The following is an 18,789-nucleotide window of genomic DNA, read 5'->3' as shown; positions in this document are numbered from 1 at the left end:
GTTCACGTATCTCACTCATCAGCTTTTGCGTTTAAAAGTCAGGCAATACACTCAAGATAGTACTAATAAATTTTCTGTCTTGAGTGATTTTTCTCAGACAGACACCAAGGGAAAACAATCAAAGAAAAACCCAATAAAACAGATTATAAAAATACAAGGTGGGGATTGTGAGTCCAGGACCTGGACCTCCAGCTGTTCTTAAGGCTGCCTGGAGCCGAGGACCCTGGGCATTTGATTTGGACGTGCGTCTTTTGGAGAGATCGCATTTCTTCTGAACGAAACATCAAAGGACGCGGCTGAGGTGCCAGCACACAATGATCTGCCAACGCGTGCCCAGGAGAGTGGCTCCCCCCTCGCCATGCTCGTGACAGCGGCCCGAGGGCTGTGATGGGACCTGCAACATCAAAGCGAGGGCAACATGCTTGTGCCAGAGCCGGGGTCACAGCCTCACACTCTGCTCAGTGGGGATTAAACCTGAAAGAACCTTGGAAACTTGGTGAATGTAAATAGTATCCACCTGGCAACACTGTTCACACTTTTACTTCTGCTTCTGGGGGTGCTGTTCTTTCTTTGAGTCATCGTTTCATTCATTCATCCAACAATTATTTATTAGATCCTTACTGCTGCCGGGCACTGTTCTAAGTCCCCAGAATCTTGTGGAAAACCAGACAAGGGACTGATAAACAAGTGAGTAAACAGTGTAACTTCAGAATGTCATAGTGTTAATATTGTTAAATGTCCCTACTGCCTAAAGCAGTCTACAGATTCAACGCAATCCCTACCAAAATTCCAATGGCGTATTTCACAGAAATAGAACAAGCAACCCTAAAATTTGTATGGAATCACAAAAGACCCCACATAGCCAAAGCAATCTTGAGAAAGAAAAACAAATCTGGAGGCATCACAAGCCATGATTTCAAACTGTACTACAAAGCTATTGTAATCAAAACAGTATGGTATTGCAATAAAAACAGACACATAGATTAATGGAACAGAATAGAGAGCCTGGAAATAAACCCATACACATATGGTCACGTAATCTATGACAAAGGAGGCAAGAATATACAATGGGGAAAGGACAGCCTCATCAATAAATGGTGTTGGAAAACTAGATAGCTACATGCAAAGGAATGAAACTGGACCACTATCATACACCATACACAAAATTAACTCAAAACTGATTGAAGATTTGAACATAAGACCTGAAACCATAAGACACCTAGAAGAAAACACAGGCAGTAAGCTCCTTGACATCAGTCTTGGTGATGATTTTTTGGATTTGACATCAAACGACCAGGTAACAAAAACAAAAATATATATCCACCTAAAAAGCTTCTGCAGAGCAAAGGAAACTACCAACAGAATGAAAAGGCAACCTACCTAATTGGAGAAAAAATATATATAAATGGGCAGAGGATCTGGACAGGCATTTTTCCAAAGAAGACAGGCAGCCAACAGGCACTTGAAACGATGTTCAACATCACAGGGCCTAATCATCAGGGAAGTGTGAATCCAAACCACAATGACGTATCACCTCACACCTGTCAGGATAGCTGTCATCAAAAAGACAAGAAATAACAAGTGTTGGTGAGGATGTGGAGAAAAGGGAATCCTCGTGCACTGTTGGTGGGAATGTAAATTAGTTCAGCCGTGAAGGAAAGCAGTATGCAAGCTCCTCAAAAAATTAAAAATAGAACTACTGTATGATCCAGCATTTCCACTTCTGGGTATTTATCTGAAGAAAACATAAAAATACTAACTCAAAAAGATATTTGTACCCCTGTGTTCATTGCAGCACTATTTACAATAGCCAAGATGTGGAAGCAACCTAAGTGTCCATCAAGGGCCGAATGGATAGAGAAACTGTAGTAGATATACATAAAATTGAGTGTTATTCAGCCATGAAAAGAAGGAAGTCTTGCCATTTGTGACAACTTGGATGGCCCTAGAGGATGTTATGCTAAGAGAAATAAGTCAGGGCCCTGGTGCAGTAGATAGTTCAGCCTCACAGTGAAAGCACTGGCACGCTCATGATTTTGAGCAATGTTGAGGTTTACCTTTTTTGTGCTGATCTTATGCTCTGGGCTGTCTTAGAACCAGCGCAAACTGATTGCAAAGCAGATCTCTGTGGACCTTCTGGGGGCAGGTTCCTGGTACAGCTCCCGGGAAGGCACTTTGCTCCCCAGGTAAGCTCCAACGGTGGCTTCTTCTGTTGCCTCTCAAAGATCCTCCTTCTCTCCCTTCTGAGGAAAAACCTACAGCAAAAGGATCACAAAGAGAAAATGAACCAGCCAGGTGCCAGCATGTCTTTATTTCTTGGGAGTTCTACCTTTAGGTTGATGTCAACCAAACTCATACATTAAAAACATCCAGCAAGTCTCTGCTTTGGTGAGAAGGGGAAATTTGGAGACTGAAGAACTAAAAGATTTTCAAATGAGAAGGGCACCTGCAAGGACAAGGGCTGCTCATTGCGTTTGCTGAAAGCTGTGTGAATCTTTCAGGAAAATAAGAAGCGTGTGTTCCCGCTGTGGGCAAGGATGCCGTCAGTCCGAAAAGCCAGATGGAGCAGACTTCCGCGTCCCTCAAATTCCTGACGTTTCTACAAGTTGCCCAGAGACCAAGCTGAGGCTGGCCGTGACACTGCCGTCCCTGGAGGATCCTAAAAGGCGTGTGGCCTCTCATCTCTGCCTCCTGCAAGGGCGGGAGAGGCAGTGGGGTGACCCAGATTTTGTCAGAATCTTTCCAGGGAGGCTTAAGATTAGAATGAGCTGAAGGCTGTAGAACTGTGAAGACAAACCCAAGAGGGCTTTCCTAAGACCCGAGGACAGCAGAAGGGCCCACGGCTTGTCCTCAGAAGAGGACAGTGCGACCCAGAAGGGCTCTGCTCATATTTTGCTTGGTTTCTCCATCCAGGAGCGAGGTCTCCAAATGATGAAGGACGAAGGGACCTGGATAAGAGGGAATCGGGGCCCAGGGCAGCAGAGACGGTGGCTGAGGGCCGGGTACCCCTCCGGGCCGTGGCAATCCCCGCCTAGCATCATGAGGGAGCTCGTGGTGGTGACGCCTGGACCAGAGCTGGACGTCCCTGTGCTCACCTGGGGGCATAAACAATCACCTGGGGTCTCGTTAAATGGCCAGTCAGGTAAAGACATAGAATAAGAGAATCTGCAAAGCTGAGGCAAGAAAATGTCCCAAATATTAACAAGGGGAAACGGTAGGTTCAGGGAATCTCCCAATGTTTCCCACCAGACAGAAGCTCTGTCTCTTCCTCAAAACCGTGGTAGCATCTTCCTTGCTGAGATGGTCCCGCGGGAGCACCTGAGCCTCAGGGAACTGGGCAGAGTGTGTGTTGGGGAGACGGGGCATCTGCGGCCGGGGGAACTTTGCTGGCTCAGGTGGTCCCGGTCCAGCCGACAGAAGCTGAGCCACTGTCCGGGTCCAGGGCTGAGCTGCTGTGCTTCAGGCTTCACGCCCCCCGGGAGGGGGGTCACGTCAGCCGTCAGATTGATTTTATTTATTTATTTTTTAAAATTTTTATTAATTAATTAATTAATTTATGGCTACTGTGTTTGGATCTTTGTTTCTGTGCGAGGGCTCTCTCTAGTTGCGGCAAGTGGGGGCCACTCTTCATTGCGGTGCGCGGGCCTCTCATTATTGTGGCCTCTCTTGTTGCGGAGCACAGGCTCCAGATGCGCAGGCTCAGCAGTTGTGGCTCACGGGCCCAGCCGCTCCGTGGCATGTGGGATCTTCCCAGACCAGGGCTTGAACCCGTGTCCCCTGCATTGGCAGGCAGACTCTCAACCACTGCACCACCAGGGAAGCCCTGATTTTATTTTTATTGTGGTAAAACACGCATAACATAATATTTATTAAAAACCGTCCTCCAGTGTACAGTCCGGGGTCAGTAAGTACATCCCCAGAACTTGGTCGTTATCCCAGCTGAAACTCTGTCCCCATCAGACACTAACTCCCCTCCCCCCGCAGCCAGCGTCCTCCCTCTGCCTCCCTCTCTCCTCACTTGACCGTTCTGCGACCCCGTGCTCACTCCTGCCCGCTGGCCTCACAGCAGCTCTGCAGTCCTGATTAGGACTCAGCTGTGGGCACGCGCTCCATTGCTGGGGCAGTGGCGTGGTCTTCTCCATGGTCTGTCTCGGCTATAGATCTGGGCCCAGCACGTACTCCTGCCCTCCGCTAGGAGAGGGGGCTTTTTTCTGCACCCTTGTCGCAGATGCTTTGGGGTTCCCAGCACTGATCCCCTCCACGTCCAAGCTTTGTTGGGCAGGGGCTGGGGCGTGGGGAAGGGGTGGGGGCTGGGTGGGGGTATTTCTGTGGGCACCGCCACCGGCATCACAGGGGTCCCCCGAGGCCTCCTGCAGCCCTGTGACTTCCCCGCCATGCGGGTGGAGAAGAGCCCGCAGGCGGGTCTGAATCCTCCACGTCCCAGGCCCGGGCAGCCCCCCAGCGTTCAGAGATGCAGTGAGAGTGTAGCCGAGTGTCCTCACCAGTGTCGGGGCGCCTACCCACCTAAGCAAGCCCTAAGTCTGCGTCTCCTGAGACCCTGGGGAGCCGGCCGCCTTCATCCGCAGATCCCTGGCGGGCTCGGGAAACGGGTGAAGCTGTCGGGTGCCGGGTGATTTCTGTTGCTGCTGCTGTAGAAGCGGGAGCTCCGCTGGTCCCGGCTCCCAAATCCACTGGGAGCAGGAGTCTGTCCTTCTCACACGGACTTTTCCCCCTCTTTGGGTTTGAATTCCCACGTTTCTGTCCTTAGTCGCGCTTACTTTGTGTCTCTTCCGGTTTGTCATTCTAGTATCTAGAGCGTCCCGGGCTATAACCTACTGTCTTCCTGGGATCACACAGGGTTTCCGAGATACCAGGTCCTTCCCTGCAGTAGCTATCAGGCAGGGCAGGTACGAACCACTTCGGTTTTCAGTTTTATTTCTTGAATCTGAGCGTGTTTATTATATTGTATGCAGATTTTCCAGGAATTTATAGGAGGAAAATTTTAAGAAAAATTGATGATTGTACTGCAGAGCCTGGAAATCCCAGAAAATGGTGTTCAGTCTATCAAGTCTGTCCTGTGCATTCTTTCTTAGGAATTCTTGAGGATGGGCTCTCACCAAATGAGGGAGTAGACCAAGGATGACGAAGCAAAGCGGGGCTCTACCCCAGGAGGCGTGAAGAAGCCAAGCCAGGATGACGGCAGTGGGCCCAGCGTAAGACGGGGAGGCCTCCAGGGAAAAGCACAGGCTCAAAAGAGTGAGTATTATGATACAGTGTTTGAAAAAGGATTGAAGTTATAATAAAGGCAAATAATGCAAGGAAAAGGGAGATAATAAGGAATTTCAGGGGGAAAAAAGAAACACAAAAAGAGCTGAAACAGAAACTTATAGTTCAAAGAAAACGCAAGAAAAGGCAAGGCTGTGGCTTCGGCTTACAAGCCCCGGGGCTAGGGGCCCAGGGGGCAGGGCTGGAGTCAATCAGTGAGGTTTTCCAGCTGAGACGCATGAGGACTAAACCCTCGCTGTCATTTGGGATGACCGCCCAGGGTTTGCAGCTGAGAAGTAGGGGTGAGGTGTGAGTGGACTCTGGGAGGGGGGAGACGGGCAGAGGCATGAAGGGGGCGGTGGGGAGGCGGCTGCGCCCCAACCCGAGCTCGGCCGATTACCTGGACGATATCACTGATGAAAAGGTAAAAGAACCAACCCCACGCTGGGTGATCGTGTTTATGTAGTTACTATGCGTAAGGCAATGTTAAAAGGATAAGAATGAAGACATAGAAGCAGAAATGGTGAGCGAAGGAGGAGGGAGGAGAGATTTGTTGCTAAAACAGGGCCCAGATGACAGGAGAAAGGACGGCTCCGAGGGGGTAGAGGCTGGTCCTGAAGACTCGGGGAGCGGGGAGGGGCGGGGCCTGGTAACGAGGTGGCGGCAGATGCAGGGTTCTGTACCCAAAAGGTGACTGACGGGGTGGCTTCAGAGACAGGGTGCCTGAGCCGCCCACCTAGGGGCCCTGCAGCCTCCACCTGGACCCTCAGGCTGACCAGGGAGAAGCCTGCTCAGCTTCTAAGGATTGCAAAGTCTACGGTGTGTGTAGAGCAGCAAAAAATGTACTTGTACACAACATACAAGTGTGTGTATTTCTAAAAGAATCCCCCATAAAAAAAAAAACAAGAAAAACATCATACTAATATAATACAAAGGCATCTCAGAATGTGTCTTAAAAAGCTAAACCCTTCCAAGTTCCCCTAAACTTTTAATCCCAAAATACTCTGATAATTTAATGAGGAGAGAACAGCTCTTGAAAACTGTTTTCCCCTGACAACTCTTGGGTCGTTAGGAACAATAATCTTTAAGATCTGAAGCTGTTATCTTCAAAGCCCCTCACCTGTCAGAATGTACCCAGTGGAGGCCGGTGGGAGGGCCAGCAGGACCAAGGGCCCCCGAGCTGCGTAGGAGCCTTAGTTTCGGGAGGCCTGGTAAGTAAGTGATGCAGGCTGCTAAGCTCTGCGAGAGATCACGTGTTCCAGCAAGGTACTTGGTGAACTGCTGTGTCTGAGAAAAGGAGCCCGGGAAGGAGGCTGACGGGCCAGGGGGCCGACCGCAAAGCAATGAAGGTCCCGTAAAATCCACAGAAGGAGCAGTCGTGGTGCAGGAAACGGTCCTGGAAAGAGCCCTGCAGGGCGTCGCCCGGCTAAAGAGAGAAGGAGGCTGACCTTTACCGAGCACCCTGCCCGTTCCCGCTGGAGGGCTGAATGGCTCGGTGCCGCCCCAAAGTGACAACCTCCATGATGGGCACTGCAGGCATACCATCTGCCACGTCCCGCTCAGAGGTGAGCGGGCACACTCATTACCCCGGTTCACCTGTGAGGGACCAGCGCCGCGTGTCAGGGGGCCACTGAGCATGGGTCCAGACACGCACCTGCCTTTGTCTCTGGTCTCCTCTCGTGCACCGTTACCATGAAAGGAACTCCCACAGCGGCCCTGGGAATTCACAGCCACCTCCTTGGGGAGCAGCTCCCCGATGTGTCAGCTCAACCTCCACAATTACCCGCTTTTTCAGGAGAAATCATCCCAACCTCTTGTTTTCTCTCTGCACGACTTCTGTTCACAGTCATGTTTTCTGGGGCTGCAGAGGCTCATAGAGGCAGAAGGACACAGTGACCCCTCAGGGAAGAGGGCGAAGGAAGGACGGCTGGCAGACCCATATCCCCAGGGGTCAAACCAGACCCAGCCACTGTGCCTGATGCAGGCGGGCGCAGCGGAGCCCCGGCCTTCCCGCCGGGCGCTGCGGGCGTCTCATGGGGCATCTCCAGCTGTGACATCCACGGTCCCTGGATGCATCACGTCTCTGCCACGAGGTCATGTTCTGCTGGAGCAGTCGATGTTACCTCTGTCCTCACCTCTGCTCACAGACCACCTATAAGGCTCTGACCTCTGCATGCATTAGGCTTATAAAGCCGTGACCCAGGGGCCTATCTCAGGAAGATGATGGAAGAAACAGCCCAGCAGCAAAAAGAAATTTCACTGTGAGTCTGTTTACAGACAGAAATAGACCCACAAAAAAGAAAAAAGAAAGAAATAGACCCACAGACATAGGAAACAAACTTATGGTTACCAAAGGGGAAGTGGGGGGGAGAAATTAGGAGTTTGGGATTAACATATACACACTACTATATATAAAACAGATAAACAACAAGAACCTACTGCATAGCACAGGGAACTCTACTCAATAGTTTGTAATAACCTATATGGGAGAAGAATCTGAAAAGGAATAAATATATATATACGTATAACTGAATCACTTTGCTGTACACCTGAAACTAACACAACATTGTAAATCAACTATACTTCAATTTAAAAAATGAATTAACTAAAATAAAAGAATTACAACCAGAAAAAAGAAATGTCACGGTGCCTTTAGTTCTGTCAGCAGGGTATTTAATCCGCAGCAAACACAGTGGTTCTTTAACAATCCCCTCCCCTCCCATCAGTTTATACTTATCTGAACACATGGTTTCTCACGTAAGCCAGGAGGGAGCACAGGTCACAACCCTTGTCTTGGTCGGGGCTCCACTGGGGATGCAGATTCACCGGGAGTGACACAGAGGGAACCAGGCACCCGTAACTGTAGGGCAAGGCTGTGGCCTGAGGTCGGTGGGGCCGACCATCAGGAGGAAGGTTGAAGGTCACGTGAGTGAGAGCAAGGACTGTGGGGCACCTGTCTTCACCTGCAGCCTCAGCTCAGGGCCGCCCGCAGGGGAAGCCGTGCCCTCCGCTGAGCCCTGTCTGCCCCGGCCGGGACCCGGTGCCGGCTGCTGTCCCACAATTGCGGCTGTGCCGTGGTTCCTCTCTTGCCGGCTTCACAGCATCGGAGAGAAAGCCTCTGCCCCAAACCTTGCACATGTTCGTCTCGTGCCCACCTTCCCCTGGACACATGTTGGAAAAGGGACTCTGGAAGCAGAGGCCCCGTTGGCCAAGCCAACACCCAAGTCCAGAGTCTGGCAAACCCGAGGTGTGGGGGCCCGATGGGCCCATCACAGCTCCCGGCCCTTGTCTGAGCCTGTGCCCACCTGCCTCTGGTCCTTTCCCCCTCCTTCCTCTCTCCTCTGCATCACAGAGCCCAAAGAACTGGCCCCAAAAATCTTGTCTGCGAGGGTACAGAAGGCAGAGCCAGGCTTCTCTGCGGAGGAAGAGGGCCAGGCTGGGGAGGGGCAGGGGCAGGTCCCGGCCCTCATACTGGGGCCCTTGCCGACCTGTTCTCACCACACACTGTCACGCATGTGCAATATATGTTTATCCAGCGCCTACTCTGTGCCAGAGGGGAGGGTCCTGTCTCATTGGCAGTGAGTCCTTAGCAAGTGCCCAGCGGGCAGTGTATCTGCTGGACGGATGGACAGCGGATGAATGAACGGACACAGTGGGAAGCAGGGCGCTTTCTGGGGAACACGGCTGTGGGACGTTCCCTGCAGGGCATGTGCCTCACGATCCCTCACACGAAACTCAGACGCAGAGAGGTCTGAGGAGGGGCCACCATGTGGGGCTCCAACTCTGAGGATCTGATTTAATTCAGCACCTTGTGGCTTCTTAAAACGGCTTTTGGGTTTAACTCCAGGTGACCCAAGTAAGTACAGGTGAGCGATTGCTACACACAGGCAGACAGGAAACCCAGGAGCGCTGATGGGCTTCCCATGACCTGTTATGGATTGCTTTGCAAGTTTAATTACATTGGTTTCTTCAAACACAGCTCACGGCTGATTAATAAAAATATGTTTTCTATTTACGAGATGTGGATACTTACCATCCCGTTATACTTCACAGGCAAAATAAGACTTCATAAATGTGGGTGCAAATTACGTTTAACTTGTATCAATAGATTAGAGATTCAGCTTGGCTAATCCTGATGCAATTAGGTGAATTTAAAAGGATGTTGAGAAAAACCTAGGGCCAGGACAGGAATAAAGATGCAGACGTAGAGAATGGACTTGAGGACACAGGGAGGGGGAAGGGTAAACTGGGATGAAGTGAGAGAGAGGCATGGACTTAAATACACTACCAAATGTAAAATCGATAGCTACTGGGAAGCAGCCGCATAGCACAGGGAGATCAGCTCGCTGCTTTGTGACCACCTAGAGGGGTGGGATAGGAAGGGTGGGAGGGAGACGCAAGAGGGAGGGGATATGGGGATATATGTATATGTATAGCTGATTCACTTTGTTATAAAGCAGAAACTAACACACCATTGTAAAGCAATTATACCCCAATAAAGATGTTTTAAAAAAAAAAAAAAGGATGTCGAATCCATTTTCTTTTCCTGAAGACAGTAGTCTTGGAATGACTCAGATTTTTTCAGTGGTCTTTCTGTTCTCATCATTATAAAAAGAACTTCTGATCTTAAATTCTGCCACCCCATATATGGGGAATTGAGTACAGGAGTCCCACAGCCCTCCTTTCCCGGCACTGTGACAAATATTCCTTAGAAAAGAGAATCTCTCTTCTCAGTGACCGAGGGTCCTAGGAGGGTCCTTTCACTAGCTGCCTCTTCTATGTCTCAGTCTCGTGTGTGACAACGGGTGGGAGGGTGGAGAGGGATGCAGGAATCTGGTACACACGGGCACTTCTGCACAGCAGGCATAAGGTGGGTTATAAGTGTCTGTCCTCCTGGGGTGCCTGGAAGCAGGACCCACTGCTTCCTCCTGGAAGTAGCACCGGCTCCGAGTGGGTGACTCCTGGGGCAGTGGACCCAGGACGCTGGAAATTACAACAGGCCCGACTGACCCTGAACCAGTGCCATGGGCAGGTGGCATCTGCCGTGGCTGGAACGTGGTAGAGTCCCTGGGTGTCCACATCTTAGCCCTGCAGCCACTCACCCGTGGCACCTAGAGATGCTCGGGTACTCGAGGGCCCCCTTCCAAGCTGTGCTCGGAGCCACGACCCACAAAATCACACTCGGGACTGAGAGATACCCTTCCCACCCCTGCATTGGCAAACGCTTAAAGCTTACATTGTGAGAATCATGGACTCAGAGCCATGGGCACCTTCAAGATAACTGGCTCGTAGCGGCCAGTGCAGAGTTCCCTCCACCTGTGACCTGACGGTCAGCGCCAGATGGCTGGTCACTGGAAGGTCAGGCCTGGGACAGTCCTGGGAGGCGGCTGTCCATGCCTTCTGGCATCAGGTGAGATCAGGTACAGTTCACACGGGAGGATGGGGGCAGAGGTGACCTGTGTCACTCAGGCACCGTCCTCTGGCTGGAAGGGGCTCCCTGACCCTGAGCAGGCCCGGCATCACCACGGAGGGTGTGGTCCCACATCATGACCCCCACCACCTGGGATGCCACACTGGACACGAGTCAGAAGTGGACCTTCACTGTGTCCACGCACAGACTGTGGCGTTTGTTTATTACGGAGCCACGGTTACCCTAACAAACGCACAGGCAGTGACTCCGTTGCTGCTTGAATATTTTCATGCTGAGGAACTTCCTGCTTTGCGGGCGGTCCACTTTGTTTGTGAGTTAATAGACCACCGTTGCTCATTGTGACCGAAGTCTCCCCTCCCTCTACCTGCCACGTGGTGACCCAGCTCTGCTGCATACACGGATCCAAGTCCCATTTTCTACACACTGATCTGTACTTTCAAAGGTTTATGTTTACTGATAGCTGAAATGCAGCTTTGTTGTGGGAGTTTAACAGCTGGGAATGATATGACATACCCATTACACCGCTGAATATTTGAATATGAGGATGTGACTAGAGCAGGCTCTGACTGACCCAAAGGGAAAGCTCACCGTCAGGACAGGAAATGCAGGGCTCAGGGCTGGCTCTGACCCCGCCATGTTCACCCTGGGCCCTTCACCTTCTCCAGCAGCTCAGAGCCCGTCCCTAGAAGGAGGCTGCAAACCCACTGTATTGGGAGATGGTGTTCTCCCAGGAAAATGGATATTTTCAATCACAAGTTCTGAAACTTCCCCCCGCATCAAGAGGGGGCCTGCATTTCCGCAGCTCTTCGCCCCGACAAGCTGCTGTGCCCACTGCTGGGTGAGCGGGAGCAGAGGGTGCCTGCGTGACTTCTGAGGGGCGACACCTCCCACCACTCGCTCCCGGGGACCCGGCCACAGGGAGAGGCCACCAGCTCCGGCCACCATGGGCCTCACTGCAGGCCAGGCACATGGGCTTCGCGGCCGAGCAGGGGGCGGCGGGGGAGAGCAGCTGTCCCCACTGAGCCCAAGAGACTGATGTGTGAGCAAGATAACTAGTGCCCTGGTTTCAAGCCGCTAAGTTTGCGGGCGGTTTTTCACGTGGCGGAAGACACTGGACCACTCGCTGTGACACCCCAGGACAGCCTAGGCCTGATGAGTCCACACCAGGCCTACCAGGTGGTTTCCTAGCAAAAAACAAACCAGAAAAACCGGGGTTTAAAGTATTCGTAGTCCCGCGGGCAGGGTCCACATTCATCCCCGGCGCCTGGGGAAGAGGAAATAGGTACCATTTACGGGAAATGGGAGGGGCTGATGATAAAGCCAGCGGAGGCCCGACCCAGCGGAGTCCGCACAGGGCCCGCAGCCCCTGGGCGGCAGGAGGCCGGGTGTGAGGCTGGGGGGTGTGCACGTCCCGATGTGGAGTCTCTGAGTCCATCCGAGTCCCTTCTGCTGCCTTCATGGGGCTTTTCGGGGAAGCCTCATCCCAGGCACACGGAGGCTGTGACCCGGCTTTCCAAGGAGGGTCCCCAATCCCTCCTCTGGGGCCCCATGAGCGAGCGGTGTGTCCTGTCCGCTGAGGCGCACGCAGGCTTTCAACATGCATTTTACGCAGAGGGTCTGTGTGTTTCACCACAGCTCAGAGTGGAAACGCTTGGCAGATTCAAAATTCCAACCTTTCCTCGGAAGGAGGTGAACGTTATCTTATCTGAGAAAAAGCTCTGTTATTCTTCTTCATGAGATTGATGATTCTTCATTAGCTCTATATCTTTCACAAGTATTTCACATTTTTCTAGAAAACGCATCAGTATTATTTACAATTGACAACCACCTCTTGGATGATTTAAGATGTACTCCTACCAAAGACATGAGTCCAGATATTAAATATTATTCAATGTCAATTACACTGTGATTATTCTGGAAACTTTTCTTTACATTCAATTTTCATTCATTTTTCTCATGACTGTAATTTAAATAAGGGATTTTCTTTATTGGGTTAAACGTGTCCCAGTGCTTTAGCCGATAGCTATGCAGAGCACACGGCTTTGAGCATCTTCTGAGATCTGGGGCCAAACTAAAATAAAGTGTGTTGTGTCTCCAGACTGGAGGAGAATCTATTATAATTCTTTTTTTTTTTTTTAATAAATTTATTTATTTATTTATTTATTTTTGGCTGAGTTGGGTCTTCGTTTCTGTGCGAGGGCTTTCTCTAGTTGCAGCAAGCGGGGGCCACTCCTCATCGCGGTGCGCGGGCCTCTCACTGTCGTGGCCTCTCTTGTTGCGGGGCACAGGCTCCAGATGCGCAGGCTCAGTAGTTGTGGCGCACAGGCTTAGTTGCTCCGTGGCATGTGGGATCTTCCCAGACCAGGGCTCGAACCCGTGTCCCCTGCATTGGCAGGCAGACTCTCAACCACTGTGCCACCAGGGAAGCCCCTATTATAATTATTTTGAAGACTGTGAACAAAAACATAGGCAATGGTAGGATTATTTTTAATACCTGAAAGCATTTGCAATATTTCTGTCACAGTGCTATGGAAACTGCAGTGGGCAACAAGGAGGCGCCTCGTCCGAGTGCAAGGGTCCTTCCTGCAGAGCTGAGGCGACGCTGACTTATTTCTTTAACTGGATGGCCCGCTCCATCAGTTTGAGCAAATTCACATTCAGGTAATCACTCAAGTCCCCACCTGATTGGACTGAGGGAAGCCTGGAGACTGGTCTTGGACTCCACTCCGTGTCGCCCACGAATCCCCACCCAAGGGGCAGGCTCTGTTTCCAAGGCCCCGCATCCCACAGAGGCAGTTGCCCTGGGAGGACCCAGCCTGCCAGGGGTCTGGGCTCACCCTCTTTTATACCTGGGGCAGCAGCGACGGCCGTCAGACATTCCAGGGCCAGTCCCCGCCCGCAGGCCACCTTCAGCCAGTGGGGCTGCCCAGGGGGCACCTCCTGGAATCACCCTCACACTCGGGCCATGGTCCCCGGGCTCCATCAGTTTGGGCAGCCGGGTCCTGTGTCCTCCGAGCTGTCTCCTCTTTGGACAGATGCTCTCTATTCCTTCATCCTAAATTCACGGACAAGGCCTCCGGATCCTTCTCCATCCTGTCATTAATATCTAGTCCCCAGAACTGGAAACAATCCTGCCGATGGGGTCCGACAACCCGAGGTGCAGTGAGATGATTCCTGCCCCTTCACATCCCCTCACGCATCCTAAGATTCCATCATCCCCCCAGGCGGCCACGCTGACACTCATCTTGGCTCATTGTGCTGTGGGCGCCTGAGTTCCCAAGGTCTCCTCATAGGAACGGCTGTTACGCCAGGCTTCTCCATCATGGACGGATACAGCTGGCTGACTGAACACGTGCAAGTTTAACTGAGTGATAGAAACCTGTGCTTGTAATGCTTCCACTATTCAGATCACACCCTTAAGTTCCTTTATGCTGCAGCTCACCTCCTTTGGCTGCTTCAACCAGAAACTGCCAACAGGGGATCTGGGGGTCAATGGGGCCACACTCACTTTGTTTGGCTAATAGGGTGTTTTTCTGAGAACTGAACAGGGTGCCGACCGTCGAACACAGGGAAATCCACCTAAAAAGCAGTCCCCCAACTTCTCTAGAAAAGCAGAAAGATGGGGTGGGGCTGGGCCGCCACATCCGCCTTTGCAAGGCCCAGCACAGTCCCCCAGGCCCAGCACAGCCCCCCAGGCCCTGCACAGCCCCCCAGGCCCTGCCACGCAGCCCTCCTGGCCTCTGGGGCCCCCTGGCCCGCAGCCCGCTTGTGCTACGGGAGTGGGTCAAGGCAGGGGCCCAAGGTGAGAAAGGTGTGATTCGGTGGCCCCGTGTTTGCCCTATGTGGCCCTGGTTGTGTGTAACAAGGGGAGCCGAGCGCAGGGGCAGTTCCCTCTGCCCAGCACGCCACGGGTCCTGGAACCCTTTCCTCTCCTTCTGGGTGACCCCTGAGGTGCCGCCAGGCTTCAGATGATCCCCCCCTGCAGCCAGCATCCATTTGTCCAGAAAGCGACCACCTGGGCCAAGCTGGGTAGCAGGGGTTTAAAACTTCCAGCCCACGACGGTGTCAGATGAGTGTCTTTTGTCAGTGGCTGAAGGCACGAACACAATGCTTCTGGAGTTTGACCATGTTTCCTGTCATGTGGGTTGGGAGGTAGAGGCAGCTGGTACAAGAGAGGGAAGGAGACCACCCACCCCGGGGCCCATCTGCAGTGACCTGGCCCAGCTCTTAGCCTGGGGTCCTGATTCCCATGATCTCTTTGGTTCCTTTTAAAACCTTGCAAGAGCTGGTTTCTGCTGCTTGAAACCCAAAGCACCCAGGGCATGTCACCCTAGACAGCCCCTGCTCTCTGCTACCTCTCCCAGCTTCCCCGAGTCCTGTGTCCATGCCACCTCCTTTTGGATCAAGCATTCTGGGTCCTTTGTTATTCTGAGTGCGGGTCAAAGGGTGGAAGGAGGGCCATGTGTGGCCCCTCCAGGGAGGCCTGGCCCGAGGTCTGGGTCCCCGGGCAGCACGGGAGAGACGCCTCCATCTCTCACTGGCAGTGCTGATGTGAATAATCGTGCACAATCCACACTAGGAGAACCCGGAAGGCAGGTGGGGCAAGTCTCCTGCGGCCGTCAGAGGTCAGGAGCAAAGTTTCAATGAAATGGCAGCCTCACTTCATGGACCAAGGGTGTGACTCAGTATACCTGGAAAAGAGACGCTAAGATGTGCATTCAAATCACCACTAGGCGAGGATATGGAGGCTGTTTTTTCATTAGTTCTGCAAATATTTATTGAACACCTACTATGTGCCAGGCATTGCCCTAGGCGCTGGGGATATTACAGTGTAAAAATATGTGGCTTGTAGGGAGCTGGTATCATAGTGGCCTGTGATCTTTTCCACGCATTCGGTTCTGGAGACACAAACATGAACAAAATGCAGCCACAATGATTTCATAACTATAAGCCCCACCTTCCTCACGTGCAAAACGTGGTTAAAATAATTACCCGACAGGGCTGTTTAGAGGATTAAATAAAAAGATGCACGTTCGTGGCATGGAAGCCTCAACAAGTATTACTTTCTCCCTGGAAAGTCAAAAAAGCTACACTTAGCTTCACAAACTGCAAGACAGCCTGACCGACCGGGAATAGGACCCTCGCGCCCTTCTGCTGTAGCCCACGTTCGGAGATGTGCACGGTCCAGCGTCCTGCCCTGGACCAGGCTGCGCCGACCCCGGACTGGGCCCAGAGCGGCCACGAGGGGGCAGCGCTCGGCAGGGAATCTGTGCCACCGGCCGCGGCCCCGCGGCCCCCGGGCCTCCGTGCGCTCTTGCGTCGCTCTGACGCGCCCGAAGGCGGGCGCCGGGAAGGAGACCGCGTCTCCCCTCGCCTGCGCCTCCCGAGAAGGGGGTCGAGCGCGTCCCCAAGGGCGCCCTGCGCGAGGCTGGGGTCCGGCGGGCAGCGGCGCAGTCTTGGACGCGCGTCGCCGGGAGGACCCCGGCGCCCTTCCCTCCGCTTCGCTCGGCGCCCCGCGCCCACCCTGGCTCCGGAGCTGTCACTTCCGCGCGCCGCCGGGTAGGGGACCGGGCCGTCGTCGAGGAGGATGCCCGGGTGTTGGCTGCGTCCCCAAGCTGCTGGCCGGCGCTGCCCAGGGAGGCGGTCCGCATAGCGCCGCCCAAACTTTCCTTCGCGGCGGCGTCAGGCGGAAACATCCCGCTCCGAGGCTCACGGAGAGCGAAGGGAAGCTCGGGCGCCAGAGGGGACAGGCCCGAGCCTGCGCGGGAGAGCGCCCCGGAGTTCCTGGGGGCCCTGGAGGCGCCCTAAGGGCAGGACTGGTGGCTGCGTGCGCCCAGGCGGAGGCAGGTCCAGGGCGCAGCTGCCCCTTCCCCGTGCCCCGCAGTGACCGTGACCTCCGCGCGCTCCCCGCGCACGTGCTCGCGGCCGAGGACAAGGAGGGGTCCCGCCGCGCCAGCTGGGCAGCCACTCGCGGGCAGGCCAAGGGCGCACAGAGGCGGTGCGGGGGAGCGCGCACGCTGCGCCCCCGCCTCCACGGCATCGGACTGGCCGCTGCGAGCGCAGAGCCGCCGGGTGTTGTGCCCGCCCGGCAGCGCCGCTGGACTCCGTGCGGGGCGGACTCGCGGAGGGACAGGTGTAGCCCGTATTCTGGGGCGCCTCGCGCCGAAGAACTGGGTGGGCTCAGCGGCCCGGAGGGGGCTCGCGGGGCTCGGAGCTCCGATCCTTGCCACGCAGGCCGGTTGGCACCACTTGGCGCTGCCAGCCGCAGGGAAGGAAGTCGCGGCGCAGCCCGGTTCCCCAGCGGCTGTTCGGACGCGACCCTGGCGCCCACTGCCCGCGGCGGCCTCCGCAACGGCCCCGGGACCTAGAGGTGCGCGCCGCCGCCGGCGCCGCCCCCATGCTGCTCGGAGCGCCCAGGCTGTGCGCGTCCAGGGCGGCCGCCGCTGCGCAGAGCGAGGGCGACGGCGACAGGCTGGGCGGGGACATGGACGAGTCGTCGCTCCTGGACCTGCTGGAGTGCTCCGTGTGCCTGGAACGCCTGGACACGACGGCCAAGGTGCTGCCCTGCCAGCACACCTTCTGCCGCCGCTGCCTGGAGAGCATCGTGTGCTCGCGCCACGAGCTGCGCTGCCCGGAGTGCCGCATCCTCGTGGGCTGCGGCGTGGACGAGCTGCCCGCCAACATCCTCCTGGTGCGCCTGCTGGACGGCATCCGCCAGCGGCCCCGCGCCGGCGCCAGCCCTGGCAGCAGCCCGCCCGCGCGTCCTGGTCCGGGCCCCGGCCCCGGTTCGGGGGCGGCCTCGGCGCTCGCGGGTGCTGGGGGCAGCGCCCCTGGCTCCCCGGTTCTCCTCCCCGCGGCGACCAGCGCCAACGCCAGCCTGCGCGAGCTGGCAACCAGCAGGAGCGCGCCCCCAGCAAAGGTGGGTATGCGCTTCGCAGAGGTGTGAGTGTGCTGGTGGGGGGAGGGCAGCGAGGAAGGGCGGGGGACCAGAGGTGCTCCGCCATGGCCTTCTTTCTTGACTTGCTTCCCCCCAGGGACTCCGTGAGTGTAACCCTCCAAGTCCCACTTGGCAACTCTTGGACATCACGTGCACCCCTCCCGCCCCCTCCCCTTTGAACTTCTCTTTGGCACCTGCCTTCCGCCCATCCTCTCCCCTGGAATCCCTTTCCACCTGCACTTGCTCTGTGGCGGCCTGTGCGTGTGTGGCAGCCCCCGGCCTTCCCTGAGGCGGGCAGGGCTCCCTGCCCCCCTGCTCCCCTTCAGTCCCTCGCAGGGCTGGGCCTCTTTCCCCACCTTTTAACTTTGCTGGGCCCTCCATCTCCCCAGACACAGCCTTCTTCTCCTAAACCCCCAGACCAGCCCTCTCCACACCCTCGCCCGCCTGGACTGAAGTTAGCACCTAGTGTTTTCCCAGGTTCTGCCTGCTGGGAAGATGGTGGGCCTCCTGCCTGGTGTCTGGCCAGGGAGGACCTGGCAGAGGCAAGTGAGTGCCTGGGTTGCAAGAATGCAAAGTACAAACTCCTTTAGCAGGAGGGGAGAAGTTAACCTGGAGCCCAGGAATGTTTGGCTCAGCCCTTCAGGACTTGGCCTGTCAGGCAGCCCTGGTCCTCCCCTGGGTTCTTAGGCCCATTGTGTTCCCACTGGGTTGCTATTTGAGGGGTGTGTGTGTGTGTGTGTGTGTGTGTGTGTGTGTGTGTGTGTGTGCAGCTACATTGTACAGCATGGACTGCTTCTGTTTCAAAGACCTTATCTTGAGGGTTCCGGTGATTTGGTTTCAAGAGCTACTTAGCGTGTGTCATTTCACACCCTCGGCCACCTTGGGCACTGTTGCTGGGGGGAGGATGGCCCGTGGGATGCTGGTTTAAGTGAGAAACAAGGAACTACTCATGTTTTGTATTTTCTTTAAATGTAGAAAAGCTTGAAAAGATTGTTGATTTATTGCAAATATCATTCATTTTAGAAAGCACAACCGTATCCCTCTACTTTTTGACCTTCTAAAGATCTGGTGGTGTATAAACCATTTAACTAATCCTTCCCAAATGTGAAGTGCTGAGGTGAGGGGAAAGTTCTTCATCCGAATTGCTCAGCACTGC

The 18,789-nt window shown here is 54.4% G+C and overlaps 1 protein-coding gene and 1 long non-coding RNA gene across 2 annotated transcripts in view; one reads left to right on the top strand and one right to left on the bottom strand.

Annotated features, from left to right (window-relative positions):
• Positions 1-701: 701 nt before the first annotated feature.
• LOC309644390 lies at positions 702-11,514 on the bottom strand. Its single transcript, XR_014254400.1, has 2 exons — positions 10,502-11,514; positions 702-2,255 (listed from the first exon to the last, which is right to left on the bottom strand). It is a non-coding gene; the product is annotated as an uncharacterized lncRNA (long non-coding RNA).
• A 5,447-nt stretch (positions 11,515-16,961) lies between these two features.
• Positions 16,962-18,789, top strand: part of SH3RF3 (SH3 domain containing ring finger 3) — a 215,005-nt gene continuing 213,177 nt past the window's right edge. Inside the window, exon 1 of the mRNA XM_082426472.1 lies at positions 16,962-17,615. Coding sequence (XP_082282598.1) covers positions 17,094-17,615 — 522 coding nt within the window. The 5' untranslated portion in view covers positions 16,962-17,093. The remainder of the gene's footprint in view (positions 17,616-18,789) is intronic.

This window comes from Balaenoptera physalus, assembly GCF_965194825.1.
Source record: "Balaenoptera physalus genome assembly, chromosome: 15".
Lineage (NCBI taxonomy): Eukaryota > Metazoa > Chordata > Mammalia > Artiodactyla > Balaenopteridae > Balaenoptera > Balaenoptera physalus.
Note: the sequence above shows the minus strand (reverse complement) of the source record. Positions and strands in the feature narration are given on the sequence as shown.